The 18,243-nt window shown below is 62.7% G+C and overlaps 5 protein-coding genes across 5 annotated transcripts; 2 read left to right on the top strand and 3 right to left on the bottom strand.

Annotated features, from left to right (window-relative positions):
- Nucleotides 1–797: 797 nt before the first annotated feature.
- Nucleotides 798–5,074, top strand: RSB1_0 (Sphingoid long-chain base transporter RSB1; the record flags this gene model as incomplete). Its single annotated transcript, XM_062768715.1, has 7 exons — nucleotides 798–1,063; nucleotides 1,116–1,336; nucleotides 1,386–1,795; nucleotides 1,850–1,882; nucleotides 3,763–4,001; nucleotides 4,161–4,381; nucleotides 4,440–5,074. The coding sequence occupies 7 exons, from the start codon at nucleotides 798–800 to the stop codon at nucleotides 5,072–5,074; spliced, it is 2,025 nt and encodes a 674-aa protein (XP_062624699.1).
- A 1,750-nt stretch (nucleotides 5,075–6,824) lies between these two features.
- Nucleotides 6,825–8,100, top strand: MJ1656 (putative protein; the record flags this gene model as incomplete). The annotated part of the gene is made up of 6 exons (XM_062768714.1): nucleotides 6,825–6,863; nucleotides 6,922–7,015; nucleotides 7,050–7,159; nucleotides 7,207–7,549; nucleotides 7,687–7,831; nucleotides 7,950–8,100. The coding sequence occupies 6 exons, from the start codon at nucleotides 6,825–6,827 to the stop codon at nucleotides 8,098–8,100; spliced, it is 882 nt and encodes a 293-aa protein (XP_062624698.1).
- A 1,074-nt stretch (nucleotides 8,101–9,174) lies between these two features.
- Nucleotides 9,175–12,607, bottom strand: cta3_0 (Calcium-transporting ATPase 3; the record flags this gene model as incomplete). The annotated part of the gene is made up of 2 exons (XM_062768713.1): nucleotides 12,193–12,607; nucleotides 9,175–12,131 (listed from the first exon to the last, which is right to left on the bottom strand). The coding sequence occupies exons 1-2, from the start codon at nucleotides 12,509–12,511 to the stop codon at nucleotides 9,175–9,177; spliced, it is 3,276 nt and encodes a 1,091-aa protein (XP_062624697.1). The 5' UTR covers nucleotides 12,512–12,607.
- Nucleotides 12,608–13,929: 1,322 nt separating this feature from the next.
- On the bottom strand, nucleotides 13,930–14,776 carry LOC62_02G002203 (uncharacterized protein; the record flags this gene model as incomplete). Its single annotated transcript, XM_062768712.1, is given in 5 exon segments — nucleotides 13,930–13,968; nucleotides 13,986–14,211; nucleotides 14,275–14,437; nucleotides 14,485–14,556; nucleotides 14,607–14,776. The coding sequence occupies 5 exon segments, from the start codon at nucleotides 14,728–14,730 to the stop codon at nucleotides 13,930–13,932; spliced, it is 624 nt and encodes a 207-aa protein (XP_062624696.1). The 5' UTR covers nucleotides 14,731–14,776.
- An 803-nt stretch (nucleotides 14,777–15,579) lies between these two features.
- Nucleotides 15,580–17,753, bottom strand: DCE (Glutamate decarboxylase). Its single transcript, XM_062768711.1, has 11 exons — nucleotides 17,612–17,753; nucleotides 17,409–17,571; nucleotides 17,246–17,359; nucleotides 16,956–17,207; nucleotides 16,845–16,912; nucleotides 16,559–16,790; nucleotides 16,361–16,499; nucleotides 16,031–16,325; nucleotides 15,887–15,994; nucleotides 15,741–15,849; nucleotides 15,580–15,701 (listed from the first exon to the last, which is right to left on the bottom strand). The coding sequence occupies exons 1-11, from the start codon at nucleotides 17,692–17,694 to the stop codon at nucleotides 15,669–15,671; spliced, it is 1,596 nt and encodes a 531-aa protein (XP_062624695.1). The 5' UTR covers nucleotides 17,695–17,753; the 3' UTR covers nucleotides 15,580–15,668.
- Between the last annotated feature and the right edge of the window lie 490 nt (nucleotides 17,754–18,243).

Here is an 18,243-nt window from a genome sequence, read left to right as displayed (position 1 = left end):
GTCATGGGGCGGCGCGGGCACGATGTGGCGCGGCTTGAGCTGGCCGCGGCGTGTATGTGTGAGCCACACGAAGTGCCACTTGCTCACACTGCCAATGCATACACGCACACCCTCGGCCCCTCGGCCCTCGGCGTGTGCTATCGCCGAGTGCACCCACTGCTGCTGGCTGGGCCGAAGCCGCCGCCAAGTGCTCGGCCTAGCAATGTGCGCAGCGGTCGTCGACGACGGACAGCGGAGACATGAAACGACGAGGCACCCGAGTGCTTGGGTGCGGGCGAGGCGGAGGGGCCGATACGCCGAGGTGTAGTGGTGCAGCGGCAGTAGTGTAGGCGACACGTGCCTCTGCGTTTTCCGCAACTGCGGATGCATGCATGCGTCCGCAGTTGTGTGCACACAGTGGACGGCCTGCGGCGCGGAGCATCTGCGGAGTAAGCAAGCACGCATCGGGCCGCTGTTGATACCTTTGCTGCGGACGCGACTTCCCTGGCTGGCTCAGTGGGTCGTCATGGGCGGGCGGGGCACACGCTCATCGCTGCCCGTTTTTTCGCCTGTCGCTCCCTCGGCGAGGCCTTTGTGTCGCGCGGAATCTGCCAACAAGGCGGAGTACAGATCTCGCACTGCGCTGCCAGCGCACTGCGCTCCTGCCGACGACGCGCGGCGAGCAAGCGAGCAGATGCATGCGTGCTTTGGGGAAGAGGGGAAGGAGGAACGGGCCCGAGGCGGTGCCAACAACTTGGATAAATGCCACTTCGTGTTGTTACTTTCCCCCCACCCAACACAACAACACCACCACCACAATGTCGCTCCACATTCTCCTCCCGCGCGCAACCCACTCAGAGGACACGCCATACGGCTACGTGCCCACGCTGACCACCACTGTGCCCTTCATTGCCGTCTTTGGCGTGCTGACGGCGCTTCACCTTGGTCTGGGGGTCCGCTACCGGTACTGGTCGGCGCTGGGCACCATGGTAGCTGGCGGATTGCTCGAAGTTATCGGCTGGGCGGGACGCGTGTGGTCTAGCCAGAATCCCACGCTCTTTGACCCCTTCATCATGCAGACTACGTGGTGGGTAGCCCCACCGTGGGCTGTAAGAAGTTGCTGACTCGGCCCCCAGCCTCATCATCGGGCCCGTCTTCTTCTCGGCATGGGACTACACCATGCTCGGCGCGTGCATCGCGCGCATGGGCCCGCAGTACGCCGTCCTCGGACCAAAGTGGTACCTGGTCGTGTTCATCATCGCGGACATCGTGTCGCTCGTGCTGCAGGCGATCGGGGGCGGCGGCGCGTCCGTCGCGGCGCAGGATGGCAAAGACACGGCCAGCAGCACGCACATCAGTAAGCCGCGTGTACTCTTCTTCCCCTGCAAGCCTAACCCCTCACCCAGTGGTCGCAGGCATCCTCTTCCAGCTGTGCGCCACCGCCATCTTCGCCGTCCTCGCCGCAGACTTCATGTACCGCGTCGTCTTCAACAAGCCGTACGCCTTCCGCGAGCGGCAGATCGCCAAGGCGCACTCGGCCGCGCTGGCCAAGGCCGCGCGCGAGGCGAGCGAGGCCGCCGGCGCAGGCAGCGACAGCGTCACGCTTATTGAGCGCACGCCGGGCGGCTCCATCCTCTCCGCCGACCCCAAGGCCGGCGTCAACGTCGAGCAGCCCGAGATTGATCGCGCAAGCCTCCGCGGCACGCAGCTCCTCCTCGCCGGCGTCGCGTTCGCGACCCTCATGATCGTCATCCGAGGCATCTACCGCTCCATCGAGCTCCTGCAAGGCTGGAGCGGCTACATCATCACGCACGAGGTGGGTGTTGCTGGTTATTATTCCGTGCCGACGTATGTGCTAACCCGCGCTCAGCCATACTTTATCTGGCTCGACGGCCTCCCCATGGTGCTCTGCATGACTGCCCTCGCTGTCGCGTACCCCGGCTGGTTGCTCACGACGACGCATGCGGGTGCGCTCTTCCGCGTGTAAAAACCGAACATAGTTCACAAAGCCTTGATGCCGCCCATCAACTGACTCAAACACACTGTACATAGATTGACTCGTGTTCACACACAGCGCCACATAGCGCGGGATATTATCGAACCGGCTGCATGCATTCTCGTCTGTCTCGTCGTCCCTCTTCTATGCTGCCTAGCATGCTATCGTTCGCCATCGCTATCACGCACGGCATCCCGCCGCCGCGCTCGCCGAGGGCCAGGATACAGACGGCGTTGAAACACCGCGTCAACATTTTTGTCAGATAAAGCGCAGCCTCGGCGTTCTCCGGCGGCTGTTTCCGCAGCAAACCCCGCGCCTGTGGCTGATCCGCCGCAGTCGCCTGCTTGCAAAGTCGCACAGCTCGGGCTGCGTGCCATGCTATGCCCCGCTCTGGGATCCGGGATAGACGCCTGGCACATCCAGCTTGTGCCAGCTCGCTGCACGCCAAGCAGCACCAAACCCACCAGGCAGGGAGGTTGGCAGGCAGCGGACAAGCCTACCCGCGCGGCGAGCGACCTGCGGATCGGGAGGCATCTCCACTTGCGGTGCACCTTGCGCCATCTTGGCCTCTTGGCATATGCTTGAGCGAGATGTGCGCTGCCGAGGTACGTCGTGGGAGCTGAGCTGGCGCTGGAATGCCATGTACAGACCTGCAGACCTGGCGTGTGGAGTGCGCCAGGTCCGCACGTGACGACATTCAAACTGCCCTCTTGATCATGAGAGATCAGGTCAGGTCGAAATGACGACTGACGTTACTTGGACGTACGTAGGCAACTGTTATCTCTCCCGGGCTCCCCCATCCCCTCGCCCACCTCCATCGTCACCCGCCCACCACTGTTGAGTCATCTGGGCCGTGTTCTCACGAGCGGGTTACCGAATCCGACGACGCCGGGTACGTCCGCGACCCAATCTTAGCCACGACTCACCTTTGCATGGTTGTATACAGATGGCGGACCTCCCGTGCCGAGAGCGAGTGCTGGCACGGGCTGAGCTTGAGGGGTGGGTGGACGAGAATAGGCACGCGGCACGGTGCTGGCAGTGGCCAGTGTCGGTTGATTTGGCCCCGCCCCGCGCCCCGCCTCCCATCCAGCGTGGCCGTCATCCAGGGCACGGCCGGCCAAGTGGCACTAGTTGCCTCAATGGACAGTCATGACCCGCCAAGCATAACCCCCCGATCCAGCTCGCTGCTGTCCGTCGCATAGGCACGCCTCTTTTGCTGCTTTGCGCGCGGTAGCGCGGCACGCGGCACGGCTGCTGCTTGCTGCTGCTGCCAGCATGCACATACACACGGGATCGTGCGAAACGGCCCAGCAAGCACCAACCAACCTCTGCGAAACGTCAAACTTGCTTCACCGCTGTCTTGCCAGATGGGACGGCGCGCATGCATGCGGCGAGCTCGCGCACCTGGCCCACCCCAGATCCAGTGGCCCGCCGCTCGACGTAACATGCCCAAAGGAATCCTACTTGGCGTTCCCTCGGCCGTCCCTCGCGACCAGCCACGACGTGCCGTGTGTTGTCTGACCATATGCGGCGTCGACAAAGCTGCACGAGTACTTAACCTGCGGTGTTCTCAGGCCCCGACAGCCCCCCTCCTCTCCCCTCCCCTCCGCTCTGATATTGTTTGTATCGCTGCGTCCTTCTTGTCTTGTCTTATCAAGAGAGCGTCGGAAACCCGAAGCTTAGCCAGCCACGCAATGTCCGAATCAGCAACAGCCGCCCCCTCCGGCACGCCGACCAACGGCACCGCGCCCCCCGGGCACCCGTCCGCGCCGCCCCGTAACCCCAAGTACGCGCCGCGCCCGCCGTACGGGTACAAGCCGTCGCTCGACTCGACGGTCGTCTTCACGACCGCGTTCGCCATCCTCACCCTCATCCACCTGTTCATCGCCTTCCGCCACCGCTACTGGGGCGGCCTGATCGCCATCACCATGGTGGCGGGGGGCACGCTCGAGGTCATTGGCTGGTCGGCGCGCCTGTGGTCCCACTTCAACGTGCTCCTGTGGACGCCGTTCATCATGCAGACGACGTGGTGAGTACGAACGAGTGCGGCTAGGCCAGTGGCAACGACGACGCGCGCGCCGAATTTTTGAAACGCGTCGTCGCTTGTCGGTCTAGCATGACACCAGTGCCTGTGCCGCCGGAAACACGCCTCACGCCTGATCTAACCTAACCAACCCTCCCGCAGCCTCATCCTCGGCCCAGTCTTCTTCTCGGCGTGGGACTATGCAATGCTCGCCGCGTGCATCACGCGCTTTGGCTCAAAGTACTCGCTCCTCGGGCCAAAGTGGTACTTGATCGTCTTCATCATCGCCGACGCCGTGTCCCTCATCCTGCAGGCTGTGGGCGGCGGCGGCGCGGCCAAGAACGCAAAGATGAGGCAGAGCACGACGACCAACACGCACATCAGTGGGTAGCGCCGTGGCAGCCACGCATAAGGGACCAGGCCCGCTGACCCCTCCCCCAGTGCTCTCGGGCATCCTGTTCCAGCTCGCAGCCACGACCATCTTCGTCGGCCTCGCGATCGACTTCATGGTGCGCGTGGTCTGGGACCGGCCGTACGCGTTCAAGGTGCGCAAGGAGGCGCTGGCGGGCGGCGCCAGCGAGGGCCACAGCCTGGGCTACACGACCCACTCGCGTAACTACTCTGCCAGCTCGTACTCGCACGGCGCGAGCTCGCACGGGCACGGGTACAACCACTACGCCGAGTACGAGACCAAGGAGGGCAGCAGCGTGTCCCTCAAGGCCAAGAACGACCCGTGGCTCGGCCGTTCGCAGCTCTTGTTGCTCGGCATCGGGTTCGCGACCCTCATGATCTACATCCGTGGCATTTACCGTACTATCGAGCTCGCGCAGGGCTGGGAGGGGTACCTCATCACTCACGAGGCAAGTCGAGCCGCCACGCCCCAGGCACCCGCTAACCACGCCCACCCACAGGTCTACTTTATCTGGCTTGACGGCTTCATCATGGCCCTGTGTATGATGGGCCTCGCCATCGCGCACCCCGGCTGGCTGCTCCCCAAGGCGTCGGGCAGCCTCCTCCGCGGCGGCGGGCAGGGCATTGTTGGGAGCAGCTCGACGACGAGGCTGACCACGCCATGATGAGGACAGGACACTCGAGTAGCGCATACTGTAGCGTAGCTGTATAATATAGTAGTACGATGGAAAGAGCGGTGCATGTGATCATGATGCGACGAGCCCCTCGGAGAGTGCCACCTATCCACGCCACCTTTAATGACCGTGCCATCATGGCTTCCTTTGGCTTCTTCTCCACCGCCATTCATGCCTTGCTTGTCTTCGCACCGTCGACTCAAAGCATCACACTCATTCGCCCCCCCTTAATAGCATCCTCCTCGATCTCATGATTGCCCCGCAAAGACTGCAATATGGCGATCCAGAAGCTCCGCCCCGCTCGCCCGCCCGCCCCCTCATCGTCGGCGCCAAGCACTGCCCAGCACATGTATGCGGGGCCGCTCCGCATAGCTCTGTCGCACGAGCGCCAACCTCGCCGCCCGCGACCGGCCCGACCCAATGCATAGTTCACGCACTACGCCGAGGAAAGATTTCGGCCCGCCCCGCCCCCCCACCCACCCCCGCGCAGAACCCGCCCCGCCCATCTCCGCGCGTTTCCCGGCGCGTCCGTCGTGGGGCCTCGTCCCCGTGTGGATGCCGCCGGCTGGCCGCCCGTCAATCAATAAGTATGTATGTGTGCGTGCCGAGTTGTGTGTGTGTATCTTGTCTTCACTACACTCTCCATCACCATGCCCAAGCCCGAGCTCGAGTTTCTCAACACGGCCGCTGCGCCGGCCACGCGCGTCGGCGACGAGGAGCAGTGAGTAGTAGCTGTGACAGCTTTTGCCGCCGGCAGCAGAGCCGCCGCTGACGCCGTTTTCAGCACCATCCTCGCCAAAGAGTAAGGAGGTCTTGCGCTCGAGCTCGCTCACACCAGCCCCAAAACCGGCGACGCGACCATGATTGTGCAGCTCCCCAAGGGGTACGCGCAGGACGACTCACCCCGGATCCACGATTTCTGGTGAGTACTGTGTGTGAGACGGCCAGGGCGGGCTCGCGGTCGGGATTCGACCGGCTTGCTGCTTTCGCCCAGCCTCACCGCCGAGCGCCGACGACCCCGCTCACACTCACCCACAGGGAGGAGGTGATCCTCCTCGACGGAAGGCTGTATGACCGAAGCCTCGACCAGTGGTTTGGCCCGGGCTACTATGCGTGCCGCCCGCCCGGCATGGTCCACGGTCCGTATGACGCCTGTCCCGAGCGCGTGAGTGGAAGCGGTGGTGCCGGCGCGACGGCGGCAGGCGCAGCGGCGATGGCTGACGAGACACCAACAGGGAGCGCGCCAGTTCATCAACATCCGCTACGACCCCGGGTACGAGGTAAGTCTCGCTGTGGGAGTGTGGGAGTGCACGGGGCAGTGTGGGCGCTGGGCGCCGACTCCGACAGTGTCCTCCTCGCCGTCGCCCTCCCTCCACACAACACAGATTCGTGGGGTTGAGAGAATACATCCCACTCACACTCCTACCCCATAACCCCGACCCGATCAGCGCTGACACCTGCTTCCCAGGCGACCACCGTCCCTGCACTGCCCGCTATCGCCTCTCTGGGAGCAAAGGCCGACGCTGTTGCCGCCGCCGCCGCCGTCGTCTCGGCCAACGGCCACGCGCAGGCGCATACAGGAGAGGAAGCAGAGGACGAGGGCGCAGGACTCACCCGCCGCTCGTTTTCAAACACGTCGTCGTCGACCTCGCTCCCTTCGTCTGCTTCAGACTCGATTACTACCCCTACTACTCCTGCCGAGCTCGACACGGTTCCTGTTCTCGCACAGAGCAACGACAAGATGGCTATTGAACTCCAGCACCCCGAGGCCCTTGCCACTGTGAGTGGCACCATGACTGTGCTATCGTCCACCCGACGCCTGCTCACATCACCCCCAGCCTTCCCCTCAGTGGCCTTGGCGTCGTCTCATCCGCTTCGTGACCGAGGACGGCCGCGAGGTCCTTGGCGAGCCAGTCGACGGCAACGTGGACAGTGGGTTGGAGACACGACCTCAGCTAACCCCCAGTCGGCCTCGCTGTCGCCAAAGGAGCTGCTCTCCAGGCAGAAATCCTCGACGCCAAGTCGCCGTGGGACCTTGATGCCCGCCGTACTGGTGAAATTGCCGTGGTCAAGCAGGTACGCAGCGCCACATGCCTCCCACTGCTCCTTGCTCACACTCCCAGCTCCTCTCGCCCCTCACGGCCGAGCAGGTCGGCACTATCCGGGCCACGGGCCTCAACTACACCGACCACGCGCGCGAACTCGGCCTGGCCCTGCCTTCGGTCCCCGCCCTCTTCTTCAAGCCGTCGGCTGCGCTCGCCAACCCCGGTGACGAGATTCCAGTGCCCACCATGGCGCAGGACGACGAGATGGACTACGAAGTCGAGCTGGCCATTGTGATCGGCCGTGCGGCACGGAATGTGACGGCAAAGAACGCCCTTGACTACGTCTTGGGCTGGACTTGTGCCAACGACCTGACTGCACGCAAGCTGCAGGAGCAGTCGACACAGTGGGGCTTCTGCAAAGGTGAGCACCGGTTGACACCGGTTCCGCACGGCGTCACGGCGTCGAGCCACGGCCGCCGTTCGGCCGGCCGCTGTGCAACCGCTGTGCTGGAACCGCATTGGCGAGACGAAGAAGAGCATCAGCTGATCCACTCGCAGGCTTTGACAAGTTCTGCCCCATCGGCCCGTGCATCGTCTCAACGACGGCTTTGCCCGACCCGCGTGATGTGTCGCTTCACACATACCTCAACGGGGAGGAGGTGCAGTCGGGCTCCGCCAAGAACATGATTTGGCACGTCTCAGAGTAAGTTTGGTCGCCGGAGTGTACCTCGGTTACAGCATGACTCGCTTGGGTTTAAGCTTGGGCCATCGCCATCCCCGATCCGAGCTCGCGCTAGTGGACTGACTGACAACCCCGTCAGAATCGTTGAGTACGTCTCGAGAGGTACTACGCTTCAGCCCGGAACCGTCATTCTCACCGGAACTCCTCCCGGTATCGGCCATTCCCGTGGACTGTGGCTTCGCGACGGCGATGAAGTGCGCTGCTCCATCTCTGGTGGCATTGGTGAGTAGAGAGTGAGAGGGAGAAAGAGTAGTGGGTTGGTCGGGTCGGCCGTTGCCAAGCAAAGTCACAGACTATGTGGTGGGGCCTCTGTCGCTCTCGCACTAGCGACCTGTGCAAGCTGCTCGTCGTCGCGGCGAGATCTTGGCCGGCCCGGGCCGAGAGCTTCAATGGTTACTCCGTGCCGATGGCTGATGATGCGCAGGCACACTCGTCAACAAGGTGGTGTACGAGTAGAATGATGTTGTATGAGGTGGTGTGGCACTCGTCACTGGGTCACAGAGACGCGGTTGTTGTTCTCAAGGTACCCAACACGCCAAGAGGACAACGGATCGAGGCGCAAACGTTCCAAGTTATCTGGGCTATCCATTGGCTGATGGGCGGGGCGGTGACTGGTTCATGAGACTGATGCATGCATGTGGTGTGTGTGTAGCATTGTGGCCTGGCCGATTGGCTGCGACGCATTCCGCTGCTGCGTGCGGCACGGCAGTTGCGAGGGCACACTGAGGGTGTCGGAGACTTGGACACAACTCGGCAGCGAGCCGATTGATTTTCGGATTGTGGCAGGCGCCTGAGGAGGCATCTCTCAGTGCCCGGCCGGCTCAACGTTCGATACGCACCACACCCCTCCTCGCTTGTGACGCCGCGCCAAGCCCCACCCCTATCTATGCCAAGGGGCGGCGCCAAGACTCGCTCTACGTCACCCCCTGCGTCGTCCTATCTCTGTCAAGTCTCGTGCGTGATGCCACTTCCCCACACCAATCACGACCCACTACTTGGTATCTCGTGCAAGCGAGGCAAGGCACTGCGGGGAGGAGGGAGAACAGGACGGTGTACTAGACTTCTGATGCATGCAGTCTGCGCGCTACAATCTACACGTGCGGGGCGCAGTAGCCAGCACCTGTTGGCGGCTTTCACGCCTGATGTGTCATGAGATGATAGACTTGCGGGGTTCTAAGATATTGGAGGATGGAAAAAAGTGTCCCGACGCACGTTGTCGTGGTGTTTTGGTATAGTGGTTTTCTTGATGCAAAGAGGGTGTTTTTACAACGTGTGGCAGGGGAGGAGAGGGAGTGCGCAACCCCTTAGACCTGGTCGCGGTAGTCGATCGTCTTCTCCATGCCGAGCGTCTTGTCGTACGGGTCGGTCTTGGGCTTGGTGACCATGCCGCGACGACGAGCCCAGACGCGCTTGGCCCACTTGTAAGCCTCGGTGAGGATGAGGTAGACAATGATCATGCCAAAGACAATTCCCCACTCCCAGGTGAGCGAGCCCATGAGGAAGACCTTGTCGTTGATCGTAGGGATGTAGACGACGGGGAAGGTCGAGAGGGTGAGGACGACGACACACCAGAGGAGGACCTTGTTGTCGCGGAGGTTGGTGCGGAAGATCGAGTTGTAGGTGTGCTTGCACTCGAGCGAGTGGATCATGAGGATGATAACCAGAGTGGCGAAGCAGGTCGAACGGGCCAGGAAGACGGGGTCGCAAGCCGACGTGTGGCGCTCGTTGCACTCCTTGCCGAGGTCACCAGGGAAGTAGCCCCAGAGGACAATGACAAAGTTGATGAGCGAGACCGAGCCGATGACAACACCGTAGAACAGGAGGTCGATGTAGAACTCGAGGGTGAAGATGCGCTGGAAGTTGGTCGGGGGCTGGTCCATGGCGTCGGCAGCAGTGGGCTCGAGACCAAGAGCCATGGCGGGGGGTCCGGCAGCGAGCGTGTTGATCCAGAGAGCGGCGACGGGCGACATGGGGAAGACGGACTGGCCGTTCTCGTCCTTGAAGGCGAGACCAATCATGAGGACAATGATTTCAGCCACGTTACCCGAGAGGAGGTAGAGCAGGAACTTGGACAGGTTCTTGAAGACGGAGCGACCCTTGCGAATGGCACGGATGGCAGAGGCAAAGTTGTCGTCGGTAAGAACAATACGGGCGGCCTGCTTGGCAACGTCGGAACCGGTACCCATGGCGACACCGACGTCGGCACGCTTGAGGGCGGGCGAGTCGTTGACACCGTCACCAGTCATGACAGTAGTCTGCTTGCGGCGGTGGATGGCATCGACCATGCGGACCTTGGTCTCGGGGGCACAACGAGCAACGACGAGCGGGAGGTCGTCGAGCGCGTCAACCTGCTCGTCGGAGAGTGAGTCAAACTGCTGGCCGGTCATGACGGCCGACTTGGAGTACGACTTTTCGAGGATACCGATCTGAAGGGCAATAGCAGTGGCAGTCGAGGGGTGGTCACCAGTAAGCATGCGAGGCGTGATGCCGGCGCGGTGGCAGTCGGCGACGGCACCAGGAGACTCCTTGCGGGGAGGGTCAAAGATACCGACGAGACCGAGGAAGGCAAAGTTCTTCTCAAACTCGTCACGGGGGGTCGTCTTGATGGCCTCCTCGGCGTCCATGGGGGCATACTTGCCGCAGAGGGCAAGCACACGGAGACCGTGCGAGGCGAGGGCGTCAACCTTCTTCATAATGTCGGCCTTGGCACCCTCGGTCATGGGCTGGTCACGGACGGTCGAGCAGCAGTCGATGACACGCTCGACGGCACCCTTGAGGAGGCAGAGAATCTTGGGGGGCATACCAGTGTGAGGAACGAAGCGGTAGGCGATGGACATGCGCTTGATGGTCGAGTCGAAGGGGTGCTCGACAATCTGCTCGTAGTGACCGTTGATGGGCTCGGCACGGACGAGCGAAGCGCGGCGGCCCATGGGGTCCGACTTCTTGTCCTTGGGGGCCTTGTGAGCAGCAGTTCCAGTGAGGAAGGGCTTGCCAAAGCCGAGCTTGTGGGCAGCGACCTGAAGAGCGACCTCGGTGGGGTCACCGTTGGCCTCCCAACCCTCGTCCCCGACGGGGCGGGTGAGGGTAGCCTGGTTGCAGAGACCGGCGCAGATGGCGAGGTCGCGGAGCGACTCCTCCATGGTCGAAGGCTCGATGGGGGCAAGGTCGTCGTCGGAAGAGTCGGGGCCGCTGGAGGTGTTGATGGCAAAAGTGCCGCTCGGGATAAGGGGCGCCGTGTCGGGAATGATCTCACCACGGGGGTAGAAGGGGTCCGATCCAGTCTCGAAGCTGTACGTCTGTCCACGGGAAGTCTCAGTGGGGGCGGTGGCCGACTCGCGGGCGTCGAGGACAGGGACCCAAGCCTTGCGGACAACCATGCGACCGACGGTGAGGGTACCAGTCTTGTCCGAGCAGACGTTGGCGACACCAGCAAGAGCCTCGATGGCGTCCATGCGGCGAACAAGAGCGTGGCGCTTGGCAAGGTCGGTGGAGGCACGGGCGAGCGTGAGCGAGACGACGGCGATGAGGGAGGCGGGGAGGATCGAGACGGCGGCAGCGACGGCGTAGGTAGCCATGGTCATGGGGACGTTCTTGAAGCCGGTCGAAGCGACGACGATGAGGGCGATGAACAGCGAAGCAATGAGCAGGATGTAGGCGAGCGAGTTGAGCTTGATCTGGAGCGGGGTCGTGTCGGCGAGACCGAGGGCGACCTTGGTCTTGCGGAGGAAGGCGGCGAATCCAGTCTCGGTGCGGGCAGCCTTGGTCTGGAGGGCCTTGGCGATGGTGCCGATCTCGGTCTCCATACCGGTGGAGGTGATGACGGCGAAGGCGCGGCCCTTGGTGACCTGGGCGCCGGAGAAGACCATGGAGACTCGGTCGCCGACGGGGCAGTTCTCCTCGTCGACGGGCTCCCACTGCTTGGCGACGGGGAGGGACTCGCCGGTGAGGAATGCTTCGTCGCACTCGAGGTTGCTGACACCCTCGAGGACGCGGCCATCAGCGGGGACAATGTCACCATTCTTGATCTGGATAATGTCGCCGGGGACGACCTCGTCGACGGCAATCTGCTTGGTAACGGTCTGGGTGGCGGAGTGGCGGACGACGGTGGCGATCGGCGCACCGACCGACTCAAGCGAGGCGACAGTCTTCTCGGCCTCCCACTCGGTGAGGGTGCCGACAGTGATGTTGAGGATGACGAGCGCAGCAATGACACCGCCCGAGATCCAGTCGAGCGTGCCGAACGAAACGGCCATACAGGCGACTGTGGGGCCGGTTAGTGGCTGACCAGCTGGCTTACGTGGTGGTGAAACCCGGCGACTCACTTAGAATAAGGGTCATGGCGTTGGCGACCTGGCGAGCGCAAATCTTGATGAGAGACGGCTTCGGAGGTGGCTTGATACGGTTGGGGCCGTACAGCGCCAGCCGCTGAACGGCCTCCTCGTCGCTCAAGCCAATCTTCTGGTCGACATTGAGCGCCTCGAGGACCTTGCCGGGGAGCGCGGTGTGTGGGGAAAAGGTGAGGACCTTGCCGGCGCCGACGGCGGTGACAACGGCTGTCGCGTCCGAGCCGACGCTCTTCGGCAACTCCTCCTTCTGGTGGTGTACTTGTGTCGAGTCTGAGGTCTGCTTCTCCAGAGACATGATAAGGCGTTGGGAAGAAACAGAACGTGGTGGGGCGGCTTGGCTATCTTTTATAGATGCCCTCTCCGCCCGCTCCCAGCATGCCCCCAACTCGACCATGGCGACATGTCACCAAAGCCGTTCCTCCGCTGCGTTCTAGGCATACGCAGTAGAGCCAAGAAGCCAAGGCTCCGAGGTTGCGCACCGAGTGTCGCAAACGTGTGGGCAGCACCATACAACGCCGAGAGCGGTTTCTTGGCCCCACTTGGCGGCATGGATCCGGCCCCTGAGCCATCATGACCCAGGTGCAGCGGCTCCAGCCCCACATGCCGCCGCTGGCTCATTGCCGCAAAACGCCAAGCCTGACGTACTTGGCAGGCACTCCACCTAGTCTGAGGTTTTTTTTTCTCTCTTGCGGCTCGCCCGCAGGGAGCTCGGCTCCACACCGCGACATCGTATCACGTACGTATGTGCATCACCGTACCGGGGGCCGGGCCGTAAAACGCAGTACAATACGGTGCGGTGAGGGCCTGGCTTATCTTTTTTACCTTGGCGTGTTCACCACCCAACGTGGTCCCCGAGGTTCTTCGTCATCTTGGCGTCGAATCACGGGTGTACTATTTACTAACCGCCGGAGTAGAGAGAAGCCTTGACGCAGATGCGACTGGGATGATGATGGCGGCATGGATGCAGATGGTGAAGGCGGCGAGGAGGACGGCACGAGAAATGTGAAGTCGGTCGTGGGGGAGCTCGGAATGACGTCACTAACTGCTGCCGACGAGGAGCGACTGAAGTTCTGCTGCTGCAGCTCCACTGCGGCGAGCGCCACAGCAGCAACGGGACCACGCTGGGCACGTCTCAAGGGATGGGTTTGGTGGTACAAAAATACCTCTGCCTCGGACAGTCCGCGCGGCGGCGCTCCTGCATTGTGCCTTGTCGCTGGTGCCCGGTTGGAGCTAGTGACTTCGGATGATGTCTTCACGGTGGGCACAGCCAACAAGGGGGTGTCGTCTGAGGTCACAAATTTCCCGGCCGATGATCGCCGGCGACCGTTCGTCGCGAGCGGTGACACTGACCCACGTTCCAATCGCAGGGAACGTGCACGGGAAGATGCTTGAGCAAGATTATCCGGCACCGAGTCGGATCTCGACACTGCAGTGGTGCGGGAGGTCGCGGCGGCCTCGTGCGCAGTCTTGGCGCTGTGGCGAGCGGCGAGTGGAGGTGTTGTTCCAGCAGATATATGGAACGAATCGACGTCCGCTCTGGTGATACGCCTGTTTTTCGTCGATAGCGTCGTTCTGGGAGCGGCAGTGGCCGCCAAGCCATTCCTCGGGCGGTGATCATGATCATCTGGCGCAACTGGCGTGACTGCGCTTCTTGTCGTGTGCGCGTGCGGGGGGCCTTGCCTTCTCGCCAAGAGACTTGCGCTGCTATTCTCTTCACGCCGATGTGATGGGCCGGCTGACGTAGGCACAATCCTATCGTCGCCACCGACTATCGCATCGCCTTCGGCGCCGCCGCCGCGACCGCGACCACCGCGCCCACCGCCCAGTCCGCCAATCCCGGCGCTAAGGGTCTGCTTGTGCCGCAGGTGGAAGGCGTGCACCGCAAAGTCAGACAGGCGCGGTGCACGCGCCGACGCAGCCGGTGCACGCGAGCCGGGGCTATCGGGCGCCGCAGCAACGGCGCCGGAGGCGTGCCATGTCGCACGGCGTGACCGTCTGTCAGCGGCGAGCCCAGACCGCGGACGCCGCTCGATTGCCAGGGGGTCGGGTGACGCACACCGGTTGGCTGGGCGCCGGCTGGCCAGGGGTATCTGGACGACGACGCGCATGCGCTGCCTCGCTATCGCCGAGCGCTTGGGCGCTGGAGCTGGCGCTGCGTCGTCATCATCAGCGCCGAGGTCTTGGCCGAGGTGATTCTCGTCGGCGCCGGCGTCGTCGTCGTCTGCGGTGTCAGCTTTCGCATCAGGGAAGCGGCGGCAGCTGGCTTACCGGCCACAGCGGCGCGCGAGGTCGAGGCGCGGAGCGAGAGCGGGCGCTTGCGGCTTGTGCTGGCACCGTTCGCTGCGGCGTGAGCATGGGTGCTGGTTCGAGCTCCAAGATTCAGCACTCACCACTAGCGCGCGGCAAGGAAGGGCCGGCAGCAGGAGCTGTCGCGCGTCCGTTCGCGGGCAGCAGGCCGAGGTGGAACGCGTGGACCTGCGCCTCTGTGATCCCCGAGGTCCTCGGAGCCACCATGCTGATGCGGGGTTGAGTGGGTGCTGCTCGGCGACGGCGATGTCACTGGATGTTTGGGTGAGCGAGGCGGGAGGTTGATTGACGCGTCGCGTTCACGAAGCGACTAATGTTGGTCACGTGAATGCCATGATGGTGGGCGCGGTGGGATAAACCAGCGCGACCATATCGACCATCACGTCGAGAACGTCCTTTTGCATAGTGCATAAATCCCTACAGCTGCAGACGCGACGTGCATCAAAACGAGTCGCAACAAGGTACTCCTGTTCCCACACCGAGGTGGGTCAGGAGGACCTTGCCGCCCACACCGGTCCCACCAGGCGGTGGACCGGACTCGCCACCCAGTGCTCGCTGGGTGGGAGTCTGTGCACCTTGCAAATGTCGAATGTCGGACAAGGTCACAGGGGGGCTCGAACCTGCGACGCTGATGTTGAACACGTGATCAGACGCTGCAGGACCAAAGAACCTGGAAGGACAATGAGCGGTTGCGCGACGCCGGCTGGCGAGAAAATCGAACTTGTGGTTCTGTTCCACCTGAGGTCTGAGACATGTCTCATGTTGCCATGTGGTTGCGTCCTGCCTTGCATGACATCATGGCTCGGCGCGAGACAGGTCAGACTGACTCTGGGCTGCGTGCATGCAGTCATGCATTCCCATTGCTTGCCGTTGAGTGAGTGTCGCTCGTCACTTGTCGCGCCTGTGGCACAAGCGCCGGCCAGTGGGTGTGCCACAGAGCACACGCCGGCACGCAGGGTGCACGGCCGCACCGCGTCGACCTCTGGGCCAGATGCCAGCCGGCTTCGCTATCTCACCGGTGACAGGGGGCACGACGCAGACCGCGCACGTCCACCACACAGCGCAGAGCTTGCATAAACAGAGGCACTTGATACCCTTTGGATGAATTCATATATAAAGAGATGTTCTACACCACTTTCTAGCACTTAACAGACCTTGGAGTGGGTCTTGTGGTTGTCCTGCACGTCGTCAGCTCTGCCACGTCCTGCCGCACCCACCTTGATCTTCTTGGAGTCCCACTTGGCGTGCTTGTCCTTGACCTTGCCGTTTCCGGCGCCGTGGGACATGGAGAACGACGGGCCCTGGTCCTTGAGGAGGTTCTCGACGCTGCCCGTCAGTCATGGCCGCTGCACGCTGTACTCACGTCGACATGATGTCCTCAACGAGCTTGCGCAACAGGTCGCCCGAGAACGACTCGCGGATGACGACACGGAGGATCTCGGTGTCGTCGCACGCGGGGGGGAGGGGGTAGCTGAGGCGTTAGCTTCACACCACAACACCAGCTTACTTAGGCACAATCCAGCCATAGTAGCGCAGCTGGCTCTGGATCCACGACTGCTGCAGGTTGGGGTTCTGCTTCTTGAAGTCGTCGGTGAAGCGGAACGACACGACGGGGAGACCCTCGTGGTAGTACTCTGCGTCACCGTCGCCAAAGTTGCCGCGCTCCGCGACAGGCTTGGGCACATGAACGTTGGACAGGATGGAGAAGTAGCCCGTGCCCTCGAGCGCGCGGGACAGGATGCGCGCCTTGGCGAGGTCGTTGAGGTTGACTCTGCGGTATCCTTCGAACCCGAGGTTGAGGACTGGTGGTCAGTGCTGCAGCTGGCTAGCCACTCACAGTTGAACATCTGCGACAGGATCGGGTGTGCGGGGCGACTAAAGTTGAGGTTGAACGAGTAGTCTGTCTCGCCGAGGTAGTGCAGCTCGAAGATGAGCTCCTTGGGGAGGTGGTCGGGCGTGCGCCAGATGATCCATCCCTGGGGTCGTCGTATCAGCCTACGCCTCGCCGACCACTCTGCCACACAACACCACTCACCACACCGACGGTCGACAGACCGTACTTGTGACCACTCGCGTTGATCGAGTGCACACGGGGGATCGTAAAGTCCCACACGTAGTCGGGGTACGCGAACGGAGCGACGAAGCCACCCGATGCGGCGTCCACGTGAATGGGAATGCTGATACCCGTCTTCTTCTCGTAGTCGTCGAGGAGGTCGGACATCTCCTGGACGTTCTCAAACACACCAGTGTAGGTGGATCCAAGGATGCTACGGATAGCGTGAGCACCGCCCTGTGGCCGCCCGATCCCCGCCGTCACTCACACGAAGATGCCGATCGTGTTCTCGTCGACACACTGAATGGCCTTCTTGGGGTCCATGACGTAGTTGCTCTGGCCCGTCAGCGCTGCTGCGCCCACCAACCCCCAAACCCACCTCCTTCGTGACGGGAACGAGACGCCCCTCGACCTCAAAGTAGCGCGCAAACTTCTCGAGCGCGACCTGGGCCTCGGCGCCCATGACGATGTTGGGGCCGGGGTTGTGGATGTCCTTGCCGGCGGCCTTCATGCGCTCCTGCCACTTCTTCTTGAGGGCGAGGCCGCCGAGCATGATGGCCTCGGACGAGCCTGTCGTGGCTGTGCCGATCGACGAGCCGGCGGGCGAGTGCCACAGGTGCGAGATCATCGACTGGGCGTCAGCTCGCTCCCCCAATGCTGCCCACTCACAATGCAGCGGTCGTGAATGTCCTGCGCGGCGGGGTACTCGTCCTGGTCGACGAGGTTCTTATTGAGGTTCTCCATCATGAGCTTCTCGCACTGGGGCGGGACCCAGGTGTGGACCTGGCGGGTCAGCTCTCTCTCGCTGCTGCCCACAGCACCAGCGACTCACAAACGACGCAAGGTTCATGTTCGGGTTACCGTCGAGCATGAGCTCGTCGTGGAGGATCTGGTACACGACATCGGCGCCGACACCGTCCTGGGGGAGTCTGAAGCGCGGCACCTCCTGCTGGTTGTCGTAGCGAGAGGCGTACGGGATGTCGACGAGCTCCAAGCTGCTCGTCAGCCATGGTCGCTACCACCACCCCAACCCACCTGTCATGGCTGTGCTTGAACGCGCGGTGGTCCTTGCACTCGCCGATGAGCTTGTCGACGTCTACGTGTCGTCCGAGAGCCATTGTGAGTGAGCGGTATGTAGTAGTGTAGCTAGCGTTCTAGTGAGCTCGTAGGCAAGAAGAACGTGTGCAAGAGGCCTGGGAACCCGTCCGGCTCGTTAAGTAGCCTGGGCAGCGAGCGAGCAGCCCCAGCAGGCAGGCCAGACGTGTCGTGGGCCATCAGGGGTCGCTGCGAGCGCGCCTCGTCGCCGTGTCGGCAGCATGTCTGCGCAGCGTCTCTGCGTCTCTGGCGCTGTCGCGCTGTCGCGCTGTGCCCAAAAGAAACAGCGACGTGGGAGTCCAACTCACTCGATCCGAGCACACTGACGTCACTGGCGCGCTGGGAATAGAGTCCCATCGGCCCTACTTTTGACCCCCGGCCGACTGGTGTTGTTTCGGCGCAGCACAGTGCAGTGGCAGGCAGCATGCCGCAGTCCAGGCCTGTTGCACATCATTGATGGACGCGACATGCATTCTACGCGTTGCACGACGATTGTCGGCGAGCCCGACACTGGGCAAAGAATAGAGCTGGATGGATGGCGGTGGCATGGTGGCGACGATCACCACGCCGTC

Source organism: Vanrija pseudolonga, chromosome 2 (genome assembly GCF_020906515.1).
Source record: "Vanrija pseudolonga chromosome 2, complete sequence".
NCBI lineage: Eukaryota > Fungi > Basidiomycota > Tremellomycetes > Trichosporonales > Trichosporonaceae > Vanrija > Vanrija pseudolonga.
The sequence above is the reverse complement of the archived record's forward strand: the minus strand, read 5'-3'. Positions and strand labels throughout refer to the sequence as shown.